General features: G+C 40.8%; 1 protein-coding gene across 1 annotated transcript in view; it reads right to left on the bottom strand.

Moving 5' to 3' along the window:
* The window catches only part of myo15b (myosin XVB), a 77017-nt gene that overhangs the window by 50423 nt on the left and 5885 nt on the right, over positions 1 to 20709 (bottom strand). Inside the window, exons 5-25 of the mRNA XM_049564338.1 lie at positions 20477 to 20540; positions 19772 to 19881; positions 19520 to 19594; positions 19168 to 19261; positions 18953 to 19056; positions 18770 to 18833; positions 16708 to 16821; positions 16450 to 16611; positions 16236 to 16349; positions 16091 to 16149; positions 15599 to 15722; positions 15401 to 15496; positions 15007 to 15138; positions 13878 to 14003; positions 13705 to 13782; positions 11002 to 11150; positions 8116 to 8161; positions 7892 to 8016; positions 6177 to 6291; positions 5912 to 6087; positions 1612 to 1750 (exon numbers count right to left, since the gene is read on the bottom strand). Of these exons, the coding sequence (XP_049420295.1) occupies positions 1612 to 1750; positions 5912 to 6087; positions 6177 to 6291; positions 7892 to 8016; positions 8116 to 8161; positions 11002 to 11150; positions 13705 to 13782; positions 13878 to 14003; positions 15007 to 15138; positions 15401 to 15496; positions 15599 to 15722; positions 16091 to 16149; positions 16236 to 16349; positions 16450 to 16611; positions 16708 to 16821; positions 18770 to 18833; positions 18953 to 19056; positions 19168 to 19261; positions 19520 to 19594; positions 19772 to 19881; positions 20477 to 20540 (2266 nt within the window). The remainder of the gene's footprint in view (positions 1 to 1611; positions 1751 to 5911; positions 6088 to 6176; positions 6292 to 7891; positions 8017 to 8115; positions 8162 to 11001; positions 11151 to 13704; positions 13783 to 13877; positions 14004 to 15006; positions 15139 to 15400; positions 15497 to 15598; positions 15723 to 16090; positions 16150 to 16235; positions 16350 to 16449; positions 16612 to 16707; positions 16822 to 18769; positions 18834 to 18952; positions 19057 to 19167; positions 19262 to 19519; positions 19595 to 19771; positions 19882 to 20476; positions 20541 to 20709) is intronic.

Raw genomic sequence — 20709 nt, 5'->3', positions numbered from 1 at the left:
CTCTTTCGAATAGACAAGCTTAGCAAAGCTGCAGGAACACCACATAAATCGATAACATAATTATCCTAACAGGTGTAGATGTTACAAATAAACTACAGAAAAATGCAAAATACTACCATGTAAATATTTTGAAGCAAAACTATTCATACAGGCAGCAATGCATATTTGTGACAGTGTTCAATAAAAGGTTTTGATGCAAATAGATTCACAAGCAGCTATATGAAAATTGAAAGGAATAACAAAGCTTGTCTTGTCGTCTTGGTTCAGACGACGAGCCTCTGTGTTATTGTTTTGTAGTCCTCATAAGTATAGGGGCAACGTAGGGGCATAAATATAGATAGTGCAGGTAGTGCAGTTGCACTGGGGCTCATGAGGTGGGGGGCCCCCATAGAGGGAGTGGGCCATCCAACAATGTGCTGGGTGGGGAATAGGTCCTTATGATTGCCACCTTGGTTTCCAAAGAAGAACTCTCATTAAATTAAAAATAGTGCCATATGCTATATATGCACTTGAAAAAGGCAAAGCCATCTATATCATGGTATCTCTTTCTTTTTTGTAAGAAAGTCAAGAGCACCTATAACAAAATCATATGATTATTTCAAATAAACTATGATAAACTATTAAAACTGTTAAATTAAATGAATGTTTTCTCATTTTCTTTGGTATTTTATGTGATGTACAGATATGCAATGATGATTGCTGGCTAATATGTATGTTAATGTTACCCAATGTCAAGTCTCTGATTACGTGACAAGATGAACACGCTGTGCATGATATGTGCACAATAGTGTGCACTATTGGGTACATCATAAAACTGTGCACTGGGGCCTGTCGTAATTACCTTACGCCCCTGGGGCAACGTGATTGGTTGATGCATTTATTAGCGGTATGAAAGCTCAGAAAATTAAGTTTGTTTAAAACAAAAAACAAACAAAAAAACACATCACAGTTTATGTGACAGTACTTAAAAAATATATTGAAGTGAAAATTAATTGCAATAATAATAATAATTTAAAAAAAAAAAACGCCCTTGATGTGTTCAGGCGAGTTTTTGAGTTTGTCGCTACAAGGGGTTTCTTTCACATTACACATTGCCACTTGATTCATTCTTTATGTAAATAAAATTCAGATTACTTAAAATACCAAAATTTAATGTAAAATTTTTAATGTTTCGAGCACCACAAATTCAGTCACATCCATTATGTTGGGTTGGTAGATACAACTAGAGATACTGTAACAAGGTAAAATATATTTTTTAAATACAATTTGGCTGAAGAAACTAATAGCACTCTACATAAAAGGGTAAAAGTGCCAATAATTGGAACTGTGTATAAAGACCATTCACACAATGGCTAGAGTCATTTGAGAGGAAATGAAAAAGAAAGAAATCCTAGTTAGAAAAAAAAAACAAAAAAACAAAACCCTACACTTTGACCCCAAACATGGCTGTCAGGGCGTTATCACTGAAAGAGCGTGGACATATTTCTCCTATTACATGCTCTCATGGTGTAGTGTTAAGCTGCTGGTGTTGTGTAAGAGGCATTACGAGCAGAGATTTATAGCACAACAAAGTGAGCAAACAGAAGGTTGCCAAGGAACACAGCCAATGACTCTGCAGTGGCGATCTCTCTCTCTCTCTCCCTCTCTCATATCTACCTTCCTCCAGTGGCGTCTCTTGATGGTGTCCCTGGTTATCATCATCACTGCCCAGAACTGAGTGAAGGACTGCCTCAGACGCTTGTAGTACTTCCTAGCAAAGACAGAGGGCAGCAACACACAAACACATAGTGCTTCATGTTAGTATATAAATGTCTGACCTCATTTCGGCCTGCAAGTGAAACCTTACTCCCTTTTTTCATGTGAGTTAACTGGGTATGACAACACGTGGAGACTCTGTGTAGCATCCAGAGCCAACATTTGTATGTGGGGCCCATGTGGGTTGTAAATAGATTGAAAAATTGTCCCTATATAGGATTGTCCACAGGTTTCATATTGGCCCAATGGCCCCATGCCCATTGCCCACATGGGTGGGTTTGCCCAAACGGGCCCCACATGGGTTACACTAGGGTTACTTGGGTACCAAGTGGGTACCAAATGGACATCTTATCTGGGGCCAATTTGGGAAATCCCACTCATGTGGGCAGTTGGCATGGAGCCAATATGGAACTTGTGGACAATCCCATATAGGGCCAATTTTTCAGCCTATTTACTATTCACATGGGCCCCACACACAAATGTTGGCTTGGAGGCAACATAGTAGAGTTACTGAGGTATTGTACTTGAGTAAAGTTTTGAGGAATGGTGCTTTATTGGAATTTTCCATTCCTTCAGATGCTCTTCAGCTTGTACTCCAGTTATAATGGACTTAGCCTTACATTTTAACATCCACTTTAAAGGGACAGTTCACCTCAAGATCAAAAATACATATTTTTCCTCTTACCTGTAGTCCTATTTATCAGTCTAGATTGTTTTGGTGTGAGTTGCAGAGTGTTGGACATATTGGCTGTAGAGATGTCAATGTAATGGAACTAGATGTGGACATCTCACACTGTCATGAGCACGAGACTCTTGTCCATGAGTAGATGCACACTTCCTTCTGCGCAGTTGGAAGATCTAGTTTGGTAGAAAGAAAATAGTTCCTACATGAAACTTCTCACAACAAGGTCTGTGGATTATCTTGAGTAGCCAGGGCATGAGTTCTGGAAAGAGACATTGCTGGTGAGTTTTTCAAGTGTTTTTTTTTTGTTTGTTTGTTTGTTTTTTTGGCACATTGAGTTTCACAAGTCAAGAAGGCAGACATCTCTACAGCCGATATCTCCAACGCTCGGCAGCTTGTACACCAAAACAATCAATACTGATAAAAAGCATTACTGGTAAGAGGAAAATATGTAGTTTTGATGTTTGGGATGAATTATCCCTTTAAGACAAAAATAAGATGAGTCTATCATCTTAAAACAAAGCAACACTCAAAGGACGTGGTTTACATCTGTCAGATACCTGGGCCGATGGGATCTTTGCACTGGTTCCCTGTGTGTCAAAGACTTGATTAAAAAACTTCTTCCAGTATTTGAAGCACTGAATTAATGAGGGCCAAAATACATTTCTAATCTGCTGTGTTCTGAGCCATCCAGACCACTCAGATCATCTGGGACAGGTCTGCTTACTGTCCCCAGAGTCCAAACCAAACATGAAGAAGCAGCTTACAGTTTCTATACACCACATATCTGGGACACATTTCACCATATTTGGAACATGCAAGAACCATTTGCAACATGAGAGCATTTCCCTGTTCAAGTGGAAAAGGACAAGCATTTCCAAGTGGTATTATTGTTGGAGCCGCTGTCGCGAAGAAAAATCACTTTCTGTTTTCCTCAGAGCCCAGCAACTACCAACAACACAGGACACACTGCATTTTGTTTTCCACAATTACTTTGGTTGTTCCACCGTCAACCGTGTCCACCACTGGTGACAGCAACTGGAAAAAACTTACATTGATACATTTTGGTAAGTGGGGATAGGTACTGATAGCTACTGGGGGGAAAAAAAGTGTTGTCCTCTCCCTGCTTTGGTTGTGCAAAAGATGACGCACTTCATGTGTGCCGCAATGGAGCCTTCAATTTCTCCAACAGTGGTAAACTGAATTGCTTGGTGAAAGGGAGATGTGTAGGGAACCAATCTAAATGATGATGTTGTCATTATTCTACAGCCATTACACTATGGTATCAACACTTACTTCGTAATGACGAGTGAAAGGAAAAGAATGTCCAAATTTGAGTTTCAGTGACCCAAAAAAAAAAAGTCCCAGTTGCAAACCATGCATGCGTGACATCATGTGACACTGCCACCATTTGTGATCCACATCCACAAAAAGCTTATGTGAATCTGACAATATCATCCCCATGCTGGAGAGCCCCCATTTTAGACATGCGCATACATGAGCTTGTGGCCCATCAGAGGCCCACAATCCCCTGTCAGTCAAAAACATATCAGTTTTTAATTCAGCCAATCACTTCACAGTAGTGGGAGTAGTCAATATTTCAGTTAGCTAGCTATCGTAGTGTAGCATCTGCATATCAACTTCCCGATCATAACAGAATATAGTAACTTCAACTTAAACATACAGTGAATCATAGTTGTTCGTTTCTGGCTGCCAGCATTAGCTAGTGTAGCTTAAAAAAAAAAAAAAAGAGAGAGAGCGAGAAAGCTATTGTAGCTAAGTTAGCTGTAAAGTTGTTTATCTTCACTTCAAAATGTTGATAAAAAAAACAATGACAAAATCCACAGCCCCACGCCCAGGGGTCCCGCCCTCCCTCTGGTTCTTCTAGCGGAGGAGCAGAACACAGCCTGGGTCAGCGGGGTTTGCTGGAGGCTCCTCAGGGGCCTTATTATTTAAATGTGTCGTCTTGTGTTTGTTTTTTAACTTTTCTTAATGCTTTTTTTTTTATTTCTTACAAAAAGCACTTTGGGTTACTTTAGTAATAAGGGTTTATATTATTTTCAAGATAGGCATATAAAATACTGCAGATGTTTGTTAAAAATCTCCACATGTTGTCTTTTCAGAAACTCTGACAAATGGGGAATTTAACTCCCCGGATTAAATCTGAGGTGACGAGTCCTAGTGTGATCCTAGATTCAGATCTAAGCTTCAAGTCCCACATTAACAATGTGACAAAAACATCACTTTTCTACCTCAGAAACATAGCTAAGGTACGACCATTTCTAAAGAAAAGAAGATGCAGAGAAATTGATTCATGCTTTTATTTTAAGATGCCTCTACTACCGCGGTGCATTCTTTACTGGCCTCCTGAAAAACACCACTGAGAGACTTCAGCTCATTCAAAACTCTGCAGCTCGGCTATGAACCTGAACCAAGAGAAGAGTGCACATCAAGCCAGTCTGAGCTGCTCTGCACTGGCTTCCTGTTACATTCCGAACTGATCCTTGTATACAAAGCCCTAAATGGGCTAAGACCATGCTACATTACTAACTCCACTGTTAAATGTTTGTCTCCAAGAACACTGTGATCATCTGCTGCTGGTTTATTGGAGCTTTCCAGCAAGAGCCACAAGGAGATTGGGTATGCAGCCTTTGGAAATTACTCCCCAAAGCTACGAAACACGCTACCTATAGATATCAGGGAAGCCAGCTCACTACATATTTTTTAGCCTTTAACTCGCTCTGACTTTCCTAATATTGTTAAGAAACTCTTTCTTTTTACACTTCACGCTGCTGCAGCTCTTTTAAAATGTATCTTACTTGATTTTATAATGTATGGTTTAACAAGTCTATGATTTTATGACTTTTTTATGATTTTTTTCATGGTTTTAAATCAGTTAATCCTTGTTTTAAACTGTTTTTAAATGTCCTTTTATATTGAATTGCCTTGTTTGTTTTATTTGCCTAATTGTTTTGTGTTCATGTCTATTTTCATGTTAAGCACTCAGTGCTTATAATGGCCTATAATGACATTTCTTGTAAATAAGGTGCTATATAAATAAAGTCTATTATAATTATTATTACTATTATTATTATTAGTATTAGTAGTAGTAGTAGTAATCAAAAGCCTTGCTCATTCTTCCTTTTAAACTTTCTGTCCTTCCTTTCCTTCCTTTCCTTCCTCTGTCTTTATTTCCTTCTCATTTTTTACTTTCTTATTTTTGTCCTTGAAAAACAAATCAAACTGCTCTTTCTTGCAGTAAATATGTATCCTTTGGGAAATTGAGTGCATTTTATTGTGGATGTGATTGTTTCCTTTAACTTAGAAAAATAGTAATTACATTATTATCACAATAATTTTAATTCCAGCTCCTTTAAAGCAGTATTTCCTGTATTTTATTATGTCGTTTTATTGTTACAGAGGTGTATAAAATATAAAGAAAAAGTCTCCTCTCAGGTTTTCCTCCTTTAGTACCTGGCCTGGTGTCCTCTGATGTGGCTCTGGATGATGATGGCTTTCTGTTTGAAGAACCTGAAGTTCCTCCTGCAGAGGAAGCCTCTGATGTTCCTCTGGATGGTGATGGCAGCCCAGGTCTGGGTGCTGCTCCACTTCTCCTCCAGCTGCTGGTACAGAAGCTCCTTGAGGAACAGCTAACACGGATACACACACACTTATATTTAAACACGTTGATATGTACGATAAAAATTCTCATCAGTATCATGAGTAGGCATTTTGGCACCTTGGTGAGTCCCAGCTGGTACTGTCCCTCCTCTGCACCAACCATGTCCAGCAGAGCCACCGACTGCTCTCTGTCTGACACCTCGGGCAGCCGCTGGCTCAGCAGCACCCCGTATCTTTTAAACACAACACATGCTACCTTCAAGCTTTGCTCAGAAGCTTCTAAATCCAAAATCAGATGACGTAAATAATGCATGATTTCTTGGTACATGACACACCTTCTAAACTTCTAAACACTTCCAACAGAGTGTCTCCCTGTACAAAGTCACACTTCTGGTTTTGGAAGGAACATTAAAGGAATACTGTGTTCCCCCAAATGACCATTTGTGTATCAAATACTCAGCCCGGTTAAGCTGAATTCATAAAGAAAACATTGTTTTTCTCAGAGGCCTTTATCTTGAACGAAGAACCAAAAACTTTGAGAAAAATTTTATGAATACAAGTCACAGGGGTCCACATTTAACATCAGCAAAACTATATCAAAACATCGGTGTACAAACTCTCACACAACTCGAGCAGTATCATCCAAGTCTCATTTATGCAGTTGTATGCTCAGCATTTCCCAAACAGACAGCCCTTTCTGATGGGGAACCAAGTTGAAAGTAAAACAAATCTATGCCTCCTTCAAAACCAGACTCGTGTTATTGTTTGCCTTTGGTGAATCCGAACAAACCCTCTAAAACACCAAAGTCATGCAACAACACAAACAAGCTAACTGATCGAGGCAGCAGTAGTCTAACAGCTCTCGTGTTTATCAAGGTAAAATTACCATTTTTGTCAATGGAGTCTGTCTTTGAAGGGAGCATAGATAAGTTCCACTTTAAGTTCAGTTTTAAATCCTTAAGTTTTAGCTAAAATGCATGTGTTTCGGAAGTACTGAGCATAGGACTGGATATATGATACTTTGTGTTAGATTGTTTGTAAACATATGTTTTGACATACTTTTCCTATTGTTAAACATGGACCCCTGTGACTTCAATTTATCAAGAATTTTCTCTGCTTATGGATTTTTGGTTCACCATGGAGGCATTTTTTCTTCGCAAATTCAGTGTGACACAGGGTGAGAAACTGATATACAAATGATGATTTAGGGGGGTGAAGTGTTCCTTTAAGGACGAGGGTATAAAATAACAAGTTAACTGTGGGACACACTCTCCAATCCAAACCAGCTCTAAACATCAGCATGAATACTGATAGACACCTTATTTTCTCAGTGGCTCTGTTATATTATTTGCTGTGTCCTTGTAAATGATTACCCCGAATATTCCCCAGTTAAGCAAATGCTATAGAATATACATTAAAAATTTATTTATGAAAAAACTGGAGCCATGATATAAAATTTCAAGAGGCAATACAATGTCATGAAACATGGTGCAGCTGTATGACAGCGCTCAGGGAAACCATGTAGACTATACTGAAGGGTAAGACACTCTGACCACTGACAGATGGGGGGCAATAAGTTACGTGTGTTTGAATGAATTTGAACTAATTTCGTGTTTACATTTGTTTTTGGATCAAGTAACTGCAGTGCAACACCTCAGTACTGACCATCCTTCAACTATTTAACCACTGATAAGAAGCAGCAGGTACAAGAAAAAGCAAGATGATGAAAAGAAGACAAGGGAAGTAAAAATGAGACACTGGCATTACCTTAAGAAGCATAAGCATAAAAAACATTATAGTTTTTTAGTGCCGTGGAATGTATGTTTGCAGCACCTTTCCATGAAGTAGGAGTACTGTATCCGTACAGGGAAACCCTCTTTCCTGATGTGGATGGTCTCCATCATCCCAGCATGCCTTAGCTGGGCCGACACATAGTCTACATCGAAGATCCCAGGAAGCTGACAGATGACAAAGATGACAGGTGAGATACAATATCACATATTATCTGCTAATGTTTACCAAGTAAGTTAGCATCAGTATAAAGTATTTGTTGTTACCTTGACGTAGTTTGGCTTCAGACAACGAATAAAAGTAGTTTTGCATCTAGGAGTTAAAAGAAATAACATTATTACGTTATTTACCATGGCACATGATTAACCTCCAACCTATATGCATGTAAAGAAATAGAGGTGAAATTTAATATTTAAAGAACACTAACAAGACGCACTGCAAATTTCAGGCATCTGGAACAAGTTTTAACCAGAATGTGTGATTGACATGTGTCCACGAAATGTCCTGATTTGAGCCATTCAGTCCGGTATGATGCCCAATTGTCTGGGGCCAGTGAAAGGAAAGGTCGGACCAGTAAGATCAGGCAAGTGGTAAAACAGAATGAAACACTGTTTTTTTTTTCTGAGCAGATGACGGAAGGAGCTAAGGATGAGCTTTTCTCACTTTCCCCTCATCTCTGTTGAGAGTTGCACATGCCCAGTACCGACCAGGTACTTGGGAGAAAATGGTGATGGGTAAACATTTATAACTCCAACTCAGTTTGCTTCAAGTTTAGGAGCATGGAGGATAAAACAGGGTCAGTTTTCATGACTGTTGACTTTAGTCTTTGTTGTTATTTGATAAACTTTGATAAATACACCAAATTGTGGGGAATGTGAGAAATGACATTGAGCAGGTAGCAAGTGGGTCAGAAATCTTACCTGACCTGGCAAGTTAAAAAAAAAAAAAGAAAAAAAAGAAATTCCCCCTGCAGGCCCGCTTTAAAGAATGTCAAAATAGACCAACTTAACCTATATTAATACAAGTATTTTGTTTAACATTGTTTTCCCGCATAATTTTTAAAATACACCCTCTGTAACAGGGTCTGGAAACAGATTAACTGTTTCTCCCTCATTGAGATATTTGCTTGCTATTGGTTTCGCATTTGTTCCCAATTTTCCGCTTTTCTCTTTCCTCTTTCCACTTCCTGCTTTCCACTTTGTGCTTTTCGCTTTCTGCTTTTCACCAACATGCCAAGCTGACCTGTGAAAGAGCAGTGGCCATCAAGATGGTCAACATTACAATTACATTGGAAAGATTCAGCCATACTTGTTTGAAACTCAGTCAAAAATCAGTGACTAGCAGACGCATCAGAATACTAAGTGTAGTTAGCATCTTTTCTTTGTTTATGCTGTTTTTTTTAGCTTGTTAGTTTGTGGGCTAACTGGCAGTGGCTGACACAGTGTTAATGTTAGCGAAACATACAATAATATCTGCGATGACAGGGTTTTTGGTAGATAGTGGAAGGAAGCTTCAAGTTCTGCTTTACATCCAAAAACGGTTCATTCTGCAAGTTTGTAGTCAACACTTTTACTATGCCAATGCTAACTGCTCTCTGTAGGCCTACTGACATGCCCGCTCCACGCTGGAGGTTTCAGGATTCTTTGTGGGTGTTTTTGTTTCCCTGTTGATATGTGTTTCCCTTCCTCAGGCCCTGATCACTCAGAAAGCATTCTAGCAGCTGGAGGTGGCTTTCTGTAATTGTTTTAAATGAGAATGAAGTTTTTTGCTCGCTGTTTTTGTGTTGCTGCGTGCCTTGTGTTTTTGCACTCTAGGTGCCTGGTGTTTTTGCCGGAGCGCTCTGAACTACTGGAGGTGACAAAACGTCATCTCTGCTTTTTTTTTTTTTTTTTTCATTGTCCAATAGGATGATGTTAGAGGCGGGCCTTCTGTGGTGGTCATGACAACAAGTTTACAGTTGGTTAACAGTGGAGGAGAAACTGGTGGTAGTGGTTGCTGGATACCGAGAGCTATACGACTTTACAAACCAGTTACCACCATCTCAATAGGAAACAGCAGGCGTGGAAGCATATAAAAGTGCAGTACTGAAATAGCCATCATGGAGGTGAAACTCCTTGACCAACTGGTGGTGCTCAGTCATTCTGCAGGATCACCGAACTCCCTGTAGTTAGTATTCATTTTTGTTATGCTAGGCCTGACGATAGCAGGTTGTCAACCCACCCCCAAGTCATCCTAAGACATGCCTGGAAATAGCCATCATCAAGGTGTAACTCTTGGACCAACTAGTTGTACTCCCCATGATCCACCGTCTTTTTTAGGGTCTCATGTACCCACACAGTCCTCTGTTTACCTGTGCCTAACAAACTATTTGCTGACAGTCTCTTACCCTCAACCAGAGCCAGAGCAAGTACCCTCTGCCTGTCCATGCTAGGAACTAGCTACTACAAACTGTGAAATAAATGAAAATTAAAAATAAACGGTAGATTGATTACACAGGAAGGTTAGGGTAAGGAGGTGATGGAGTGGTTGCCTGGCAACAATAAAAAGGCGCAGCAACAGTTTTGCTACTAGTGGCATTCAATTTTTTTTTATTTATTTATTTATTTTTTTAAAGGCTGTGTGGTGCCCCTTGCGTTTTGCAACCTGCAAAATGCTTTCTGTGTGATCAGGGACTTAGAGAGCAAGTAGCTCCTGTTTTGGTGACGTACCTAATCAAGCTAGCCTAAGGTACATTTGAATCTCAGCATTGCACAGACATTGCCCCCTTTAGTAGAGAAATGTGACAACACATCTCTAGTGACAAACTTTGCACATATACAAGTGAGTAAAGTCAAAGTCAGACATTTTAGGAGACAGAAACAGAAGAAAAATACATTTTTAAGTGGAGGGGACTTTAGAGTTTAACCCTGGTATGATGTGTCTAATCATGTGAAGTCTCCTGTAGAAATTCTGTCAGTGATGATTCACACCAAATCGTATTTCTTTCCGTGATATTTACTAAACCCGATTTCTCCACAAACCACAGCTATTTAATTTTAAACACATGCAGTGAAACTGTATCTGTTCAAGTGACACTCAGTTGGCTTTCACACTGATCCACAGCTTTGGTGATGACGGCTCAGTGGCAGTCAGTGTGGTCAGCGTGCTGGTACCTCTCCAGACGGGTGGTGAGTTCAGTCAGGGACTGAAGGAAGTGTGAGGCAGCGGTAGAGGGCTGCTGGCGGAGGCCCCTCCCTCTCCAGCCCAGCTCTCTCTGCTGAATGTAAGCATCCTGAACCTTGCGGAACAGCTCCGACACCATCTGACAAATATGCAAGTTCATAGGTAAACTGACAAAATTCACTTAATGTATGGGTTCACATGTGTAAGTGTGTTTTTAAAAGCCTATAATTATGTTAATTTTATGTTTATATACAGTATCTTCAAACTGATCACTTCTGTATTCAGCTCTGCCCAGAAAATTGTACTCTTATAATTAGAATACCGCTAGTAAAGACACCCCTAATAAAACACTTGTTTATTTCATTGCCTTGTGTGTATTCATTGTTTTGTTTTTTTTGTATTGTGGCAATACATATAGAAGCACAATGCATTCACCAAAGTGAAACAAAAACAGACATTTTCTTGTCATTTTACTTTATTCTATTTTGTATTGATGCAGCCCAGTTGCCAGAATAAAATGTTGGCATTGTAAGTTTCTGCAAACCACAGCTACCATATATTTCATTTGTATGCTTCAGATGTAGTTCGGCTTATATGTATGAGCAGAGTTTCTCATCATAAGAAGGGTAGGGTTGATAGCATGATACCTCGGCAATACCAGTGTTAGGGGCCATACACATGCCGTGTCTTTTGCGCCCACAAGTTCATTGTTTTTATTGTAGACATGCGGCAGGCCGGTCAAAGGCCAGAGCAATGCCATTGCATTGAGTTCCCGAGTGCCTATTTTTTAGGGTTCAACGACTGCGCCCTGAGATAAACAGAGTTCAACTTTTGGAACATCCTACTGCAGCCAGCAGATAGCTTTCCCTTCATCCATAAACATCAGTCTGTGGTAAATACGGAGAAGAAGTTAATCATTTTAGTATAGAGCTTTACAATGGGCCTACACACAAACAGCGCCAGGAGATCAGCCCTGCACCCAGGATTTCAGGTAAATAGGCTACATTATGGTGCTTATTAAGGTTGCCTATCGACCTCAGACACAACCTGACACTGCGCTTTTGAAAACAGCCACAGAAAAGGCACAACAGTAGCACCCAGCACCTTACCTTGCATTTTCCTGGCAGTTAAAGACATGGCATTTGTAAGGCCACATAGAGACCAACCAAAACAAGTGTTTTAGAACAAGACTTGTGGGCAGGGCAGGCCCTCGCAATTTGGCCTTGTGCCCTTGAAAAAAATATCTGCCCTAAGGCCACAGTGGCCTTGATGCCCCGCCCACACTGCCCCAGGTGATTTTGCGGTTCTCTCCTCTGCCTCTTTCCCGTCAACACGGCTTTGACACCTGCATCTTTTGAGAAAAAAAATGCGTCTTTTGATGACATTCTGGATTCTTATTGGGCAACATCAAATGAGACGATGCATACATCACCAGTGGGGGGTTTGATTCGAGCCTGGCATGAACCGCTCGGACGGACTATAACAACAGTTTGACACCAATCTATCACCGGCCAACCCACGGAGGGAGAGGTCTCTTAAAAAAAGCTTTGAAGATGCGGCTAAAAACTGCAATATGTTTTACAGATTTTGAAAAAGCAGAGTAATGGACTTCATAATTTGCAATAGATTTAAATGTACAAAGGTTTCTTCAGTATTGGGGCTACATTTTGGTCAAAGTGGTGAAGCTGTACCACATATGGTTGTTTTGTTATGAATTTTCAAGGTTTTAAACTTTAGATGCTTGCTGTAGCGCCACCATCAGGGCTATTGGCTTGTGTTTGCAGCTGAGACAATCTGGCATAGGACTGGACCTTTGTGCAAATAATTAAATGCATGAATGAATTAAAAGTTAAAAAAATTCTTGTTTGCTTGAGCTTGTTTTATTTATTCATTTCACAGATAGTTATACATCCTTAGTCCTTAAATTAAATACATTATGGATATAGACTTAAGACTTGGCCCTTGTGCCGTCAAAAAAATTGACAACACGAAAGGCCAAGGGCCCTTGGCTCTAAAATGACGAAATTCCAGGCCTCTTTGTGGGCATGTCCAGCTGTGTTTGCTAGCGATCAAACCGGGTATTTTAAGACAAAAAATCATGGACTATCGAATAGAATAATGAACGAAGCCACGGCTGAGATGAAACAATTTGTGGACTCCTGTTTTGAAGCCTGAAGTTTAGCATTTCAGCCCTCACCATCTTGGATGTTTGGAGTCAGATGTGACCTTATATGGATGAGAGGGTGGAACTGTGCAGGGATGGATTTGACTCACAGACTTTGGTGATGCTGGGGTGTCGGTGGCTTAGTGGATAGAGCTGGCGCCCAATGTATAAGGCTGTTGCCGCAGGGGCATGAGGACTGTTTTAGAGTCAGCCTCAAGTGGTCATTTAATAAACTGCAGGTTATGGCACTTCTGCATTGGCTTCATTTTTCAGACATGGAGGTTTTCGCTTGGTAAAAACATGATATTTTCCTAACCTTAACCAAGTGGTTTTTGTGCCTAAACCTTACCACATGATAAGCACGACATTGTCACAACATAAAATTGATAATTGAAATGCAAAGAAATGCATGTATTCACTATAAATTAAACTTACAAATGTAATATACTTGGTCTGCAGAAATGTACAATGCCAACATTTATTCCGGGAGACTGGGACACTGTATGAGTCTAATGCCAGTTTTTTTCACCTTTAAGCGACTCCTGGCAAAAAGCTCCACCACTTCTGTCCTGAACTGGTCGTGGTTCTTATTCAGGAAATTATGAACCTGGAAAAAGAGTATTTTTTCAGCCCAGATGTGTTTGCAGCACAGGCTGCTGTTTGACAGATCTGCTGTTTATAGCAGCATGCTGCACCTGATACCTGATAAGTGACAGCCCCAGCGTAGTGATAGACAGTGAAGACTGGCATTGGGTTCTTGGGTTTGGCATAGTAGGGGCTGTTCCCATGGTGGTAGTGGCACTTCTGGAGGAAGGTGTGGTCAGTGGCCTGATGAAAAAACAAAGAGGAACAATACCAAAATTACACACAGATTTACTTTTCAATATTTTACACTCCATCAAGGTCTAATGTAAAATGAAATGGAAACATTGTTTTTACACTCCTGAATTCCTGCCTGTCCTCCACACCCACCTCATCAAGGCAACTCAGGTCACCTGTTTCTGATGACTCCTTGCCAATATAAATACTCCAGCCTCACAGACTCTACTTGCCAGATTGTTCTTTATCATTCTCATGCAAGACTTTCCAGAGTTTCCTTCTGGACTGCTTCCCTGTTGTTGACCTTGCCTGCCTCTGACTCTCCTGCATTGCCTGCTCCCTGGTAAACAACTCAGACTTCTGTCCTTGACCAAGAGCTCTGCTTTTGCCTTCCTGGTTTCTGTTTGCCTGTTCCACGTGGCTGCCTGAAAGAACTTCTAGTCAGCTCTTCGTCGTTAGTTTACTTGTTCTGCTTGCTGTGTTTTCCTGAGCTGTGGAGTGACTCGCCGTGTGGCTGCATAAACCGCCTTTGTGTGCGCACCATGGAGTCTTCATGTGAGTTTACCTGCTTGTGTTTTCCAGAACTGTGGAGTGATTTGCCATGTGGCGGCATACACGGCCTTTGCATGGTTTGCATGTGAGATTGCTCTCCTTCATTACTGGTGCCTCGACTCCTCTGCTTGCCTGACAATGTCTCCCGTCTGCTTCCTCATGATACCGCTACACACAATTGAACTGTTTGGTGCATGTGTGCATCCAGCAGACACCAGAGATTCTCCTACTCCCTACTTCGGCATGGCTTGCCAAAGCTTTTGAAATAAATCTTTGCCTCGGGAGGCCTCAAGCTGATTAGTTGACAAAGCTCAACTAATCAGCTTGTGAAGTGGTTTATTAAAGACTATTACAAAACATAGACACATAGACTATGGACTATGTGGTTTGAACCCAATAACAGCACCACAGGTGCTGAAACACGCACAGCCCGTGACAGTTTCAGGGTGTGTGTCTGTACCTGCGGGAGGCAGGTCTGATCGTCCAGTATGCGGAGAATGCCGTGTGGTCTGGAGGAGATCAGCTCAAGACAGGAGTGGAAGTTCTTGATTGGCATCGGATACCACTGGATCTGCTCTGCACTATACTCCTCCTGCACACACACACACACACACACACACACACACACACACACACACAGGCTACACTCAGTTTGTGAAGTGTGTGAAGGCATTTATTGAAGATGGTATTGAAAATATAAGTTAGTAATGGCTTATAACCGATCTATAGCGAACTAACCATCATCTACTGATAATGCCATTAGTCTCTGCTTATAAACCGTTTATAAAGGGTGACTTATTAAAAAGTGGTGTGTTGAGGGTCAGTTAATCTTAATCGATCTACAGACCACTGACCTGCTCCTGGGAGATCACTGCCTTGGTGACAAAGTGCTGCAGCTGCTCATTGGCAAAGTTGATACACAGCTGCTCAAAGCTGTTCACTCCCAGGTCCTGCAGAGGAACACGAAAACACTGTGATGTCACATCCATCACCACAAACAAATGCTCAGTTACTTTTCAGTTTCCAGATCTCAATCCAGGCATAATACAAACCTCAAACCCGTAAATGTCAACTATGCCCACTGTGCTGTCCATCTCTGTGGGGCTCAGCCAGTCATTGATCTGCTCTAACAACCAGTCAAACAGCACTGAGTATAAGGCTTTGGCAATGGCATCTCTGCAAGAAAGAATGAGGAGAGATGCCAAACACTGTCCACGTTCTACATTCACATACAGTAAAATCAAATTCTAATTAACTCATGATACTATTGTAATTGAACATTCATGAGCCAAATGATCTATTCCGCAAACACAGTGATAGTCACTTACTTGTGCAGCAACAGCTTTGGTTCATTTAGTTTGTTTTATGTAGTTGACATTTGACATTTGCCACTTATCTGTGCAACCAAGCATGGATGGATGGATGGATGGATGGATGGATGGATGGATTTCTCCAAATGATTACTTTAAATTGTGGTTTGACAGACTTGTCTGCTATTTGTGCTTACCTCCAGTCTACATCAACATTTGAGGACATTTTCTTACCTGTATTCTATGGCACTTTCCACAGACAGAGGGCAGTATATCCTGTCATAGGTTGTCTCCTGTGAATAAAAAAAGCTAATCAATGTGCACATGTGCAGAAAAATGGGTGAAAGGAAAGGCATGACTGGTGCATGGGTCTACTGACCGTGACTCTGTGAGTGATGACAGTCTGCAGGGCCTCAGAGGAAATCTGCAACAAGGAGCCAACCCTCCTGACCTCAGCCTCGCTGAAGATTCGAGCCACCTCAAATGACTCGCTCTGAAGCAAAAGCACCAACTGATGTGTGAAAACAACATCTAATATCTCACTAACTCACACACACACACACACACACACACACACACACACACACACACACCTCATAGGAGCTGAAGCAGACATTGCCGAGCTGCAGGATAGAGGAGAGGATGGCCCAGATGGTGGAGATCTGGTCAGCATGCAGACCAATGGTCTCAAAGCACTGAACCAAAAGCTGGAAGTCCTGCTTGTCCTGCTTCCCCTTCAATTCACAGGCACCACCCTGGAGGAGGACAGATGTGTGATGTATAATGGCTGAAGAGGAATGGGAAACTACAAAAATCAGGGATGAAGAATGGTTCTGTGTTTATTGATGTACTTGGTTAAGGTAGTAATAGGTCTCGGCTCCTTGCAGGTAGAGCTCCTGTTTGTCCCAGTCGTTCATACCTTCCAGCAGCTCATAGAACACATGGTAGTTCCTCTCCTCATTGGCCTACAAGGGAAATGAAACAAGAACTAGACAGTGACATCAACTGAGTTCATTACATGTCGACCCAATCACCAGAAAACTGTTGGCATTGGAAGTTTTTGCATGGATATGTTACATTTGTAAGCCACTATGTGGCAGATATGTTAAAACGTATGTTTCTTTATGTTGCAACAACGCTGTGGTTAACGTGTGGTTAGGTTTAGGCACAAAAACCACTTGGTTATGGTGAAGAAAAGATTATGTTTTGGCTTAAAATACCCAATGTGGGGGCACAATTCCCGCTGGAAACACAGTGACGTCTTGGTAGAAACAACTGTTTTTCATGGCACTATTTCTAGCGGAAACACAGCAATGGGTCACTAAAAAAACAGCCACGTTTGGTGCCTGAAAAGCTGTTGGAAACACTGCAATGACTCGGCGTCCCGTCTAGGTGTTGCCATCCATCATTTCCTCCACCTCCCATTACATGACTTTAGAAATGCTGATTTGATATGTGTGAAACATACAAATGTAACATATCCTTGATTTGCAGAAACATCCAATGGCAGCATTTGCCTCTGGCGATAAACCACAGTGCCAGAAACATCAACATAATGAAACACATACAAATCTGAGGCTGTATTAGCTGTATTGGCTGTATTGTCCACTCAGTTACACTCCACACTGGTAGGAAGGAATGTAGAAATTAAGATCAAAGGTAATCAAGACACAAGATTAACTGATTGTTGATTTGAACTAAAAGCAAACAACAACGTGCTGTCATGCTGACAAAGTCAATGTTAAAATATTTAGCAGCTAATGTTTACCAGTTTAGTAAGTTACTTTGGTAAATTGGCATGTTAACATTTTCTAATAGCAACTGCAGCTGAGGCAGATGGGAAAGTCTTTAGTTTTTCAGGTATTTGGTCATAACCCAATCTATTGGACAAATTACATTTTTGACCTAATGATGGTGCTAGAGGAAAAGTTAGGGGATCATTAAAGTTAGTACAGTTCATCCTATAGGGATCATGAACCTCTGGACCAAGTATTTAATGGCAATCAATCCAAGATTTGTCATGATATTTCACCTGGAACCCAAAAACTGCTAGCTAAAGGGAAAGTCATAAAGATTCATCCTCTGTGAACCATGAATGTCTTTACCAAATGATGTGGCAGTCCTTTCAGTAGATGTTGTGATATTTCATTAGGTAATTTAAAACTCTGACCTGTTGGTGGTGCTTGGTGAAAAGCCAGGGGATCACCAAGTTCACTAGTATTCGGTCTCTGGGGAGCATGAATACATGAACCTCTGTTCCAAATTTCAAGGCTATCACTCAAATGGTTGTCAAGTTAGTCAACCTCATGATGTAGAGATATTTTGCTCAATGACTGAAAACTTTGACCTGCTGATAGTCCTAAAGGAAAAGTCAAGAGATCACCAAAGTTATTGTATTTCAAACTCTGGGGATCAAGATTATCCATATAAAATTTTAAAATGATCGATTTGACATTTGCCAAGATTCAATTTTGGACCAAATTGTTGGACAGACCAACCAACCAACCGACCAGCATTTTTATCCCTCAAGCTGTGCTAACATGGCTAAAAACTGAGGATTGACAAGCTATAGGTATCTTCTATCAAGCTAGGAAAGCTGAGCCTCTAATTCATTTTCCAAGAAGCAAAAGCACTCAACCAGAAAAGGAACTTGAGACTTTTTCCTACAAGTAAACACAAGCAAACCAAATGTGATATATTAGACAAATAGCTGATCACTCAATCATTTACACAGTGACAAATTGTCCAGCACTATTCATGCTGTCGGTGCCAAAGCCAATGTGATGTATTGCTTTTATGTGTCTTATAATCTATTTGAACCTCATTAAAGTAGCTTCTCCAGCAAATGTAACATCATGGTGTCCTCCATGATGTCTATTTGAGCACACAGCACACCTCACTCAATGTCCTCACCTGAAAGACAACTCTGGATTTCTCAAGGAGATATTTGGACAGCGAGGTCCCTACAACAACCCCACTGTCAACCAAGATGAAAGACAGTCGAAAAATAAAACAGCTGCAACAAGTCCTCTCAGGGGCATAACAAAGGAATATATGTTAAAACAACAAAAGATACTTCCAGATATTTGGACTCACTGGAGAATGTGGATATGGAGGTACTTGCCAAAGCGGCTGGAGTTGTTGTTGAGAATGGTCTTGGCATTCCCAAAACTCTCCAGGATGGGAAAGACCTCCATGGGCTGGAAGAGGAAGACATAAACGGGGGTTAGGACTGACAGGTACATCCACCAACAAGTTGCAGTGTTGCTAACTATTAACACTTTACACTAATTAAGGTTTCTTTTAATTACCTGTCGCAGGTTGTCTTTTCTGCCCTGATACATAGAGCTGAGGTAGTGGACTATCAGCTTAGTAGCTTCAGTCTTTCCTGAACCACTCTGGCCACTACACAAGAAATAAAAATCACCCGAAAAATTGGAAACTGAGCAACAAAAGTCCTTGTCTTGATGTGAAACAGGGAAGCTGCTGCCCATGGTTGGCACCTTAACCTTTAGGCCACCAGGGCATCCAATAACTAGACGAGATTATAGATGATGGAAAAGAGCAGGTATTTTGCTTAAAACCTGATTCAGCAAAGACAAAATGCACAAAAACTGCATCGAAATAGACTATATATGATAGCATCGTTGTTCTTGTCAGTACCTTATGATGATGCACTGCTCCTGTGTGGAGGCTTGAGAGTGACTGAAAGCGACATCGGCTATGGCATACACATGGCTAAAGCAGAGAACAACAGAAAGTCAAACATTAGCAATAAAAAACATGAAAAAATTTCAGGTGGACAGATGTACTGAAGGGACTAAAACCTTTGGTGAGACACGCTGACAGTTGTAATTAAAAGTGTAATGAGAGAAGGCAGAATAATGGACAGCAGTGTGAGAATTGTTTGCTCACGGTGGGTTTCTCCACTGCTCTTTGCCCTGGTATTTCTGTCTCAGCTCCTCTGTGTAGATGTTAAGGGGCTTGAAGGGGTTAATGGACAGCAGCATGTTTCCAATGTAAGTCTAGGAATAAAGAAAATGTCTGCAGGCATTCAGAGAATACACACAACAGGTACAACAAGGTGTCTGCAATATTGATGGCTGATAAGTTGTGGTAGTGACTGGTATTTGACTGTGATTTGATATGTTATTGTTGTTTTTCCATTTACCAAGATGATTGCTGAGATTTAACTATCATGTATTCATTTGTGGCCCTCCTTGATAAATTTGTTCAGTCTTATTTTTTTCTCTCACTTTATTACCCCCGCCAAGGAGGTTATGTTTTCGCCAGCATTGGTCTGTTTGTCTGTTTGTCTGCAAAATAACTCAAAAAGTTCTAAACAGATTTTGATGAAATTTTCAGGAAAGGTTGATAATGGGACAAGGAACAGATGATAAAATTTTGGGGGTGATCGGTTGAAGCGAAGTGGATAAAATAATAAAATGGCGGGAAATCTGAGCTGCTTGGCGGAGGTCTGCACTCTCCAAGTGCTCTAGTTCTGCCTTGTTTCAGGTTTTATGTAAGCTGTTTCCAAATCCTCTTTTATCCTAATCCTAGAACAATGACCTAACCCTAACCCTAACACTCCAATGAAATAATAATAGTAATGAAACTTACATAAATACAGTCACGTTGGAACCTCTTCTTCAGATTCAGAAGCACAGAGCTCTCACACACCTCTCTATGAACATTAGACAAACAGGTTGAAATAAGAGCATATTTGTACTGGACTCAAGGTACTGTGTGTGCGTGCATGTGTGGGTAGGTGGGTATGACTTAGGCTACCTTCAGGGACACATTTCAGACCTAAGACCAGTTATTTGTGGATGGCTTGTCCAACTGAGGGCAAA

Source organism: Epinephelus fuscoguttatus, linkage group LG20 (genome assembly GCF_011397635.1).
Source record: "Epinephelus fuscoguttatus linkage group LG20, E.fuscoguttatus.final_Chr_v1".
Lineage (NCBI taxonomy): Eukaryota > Metazoa > Chordata > Actinopteri > Perciformes > Serranidae > Epinephelus > Epinephelus fuscoguttatus.
Note: the sequence above shows the minus strand (reverse complement) of the source record. Positions and strands in the feature narration are given on the sequence as shown.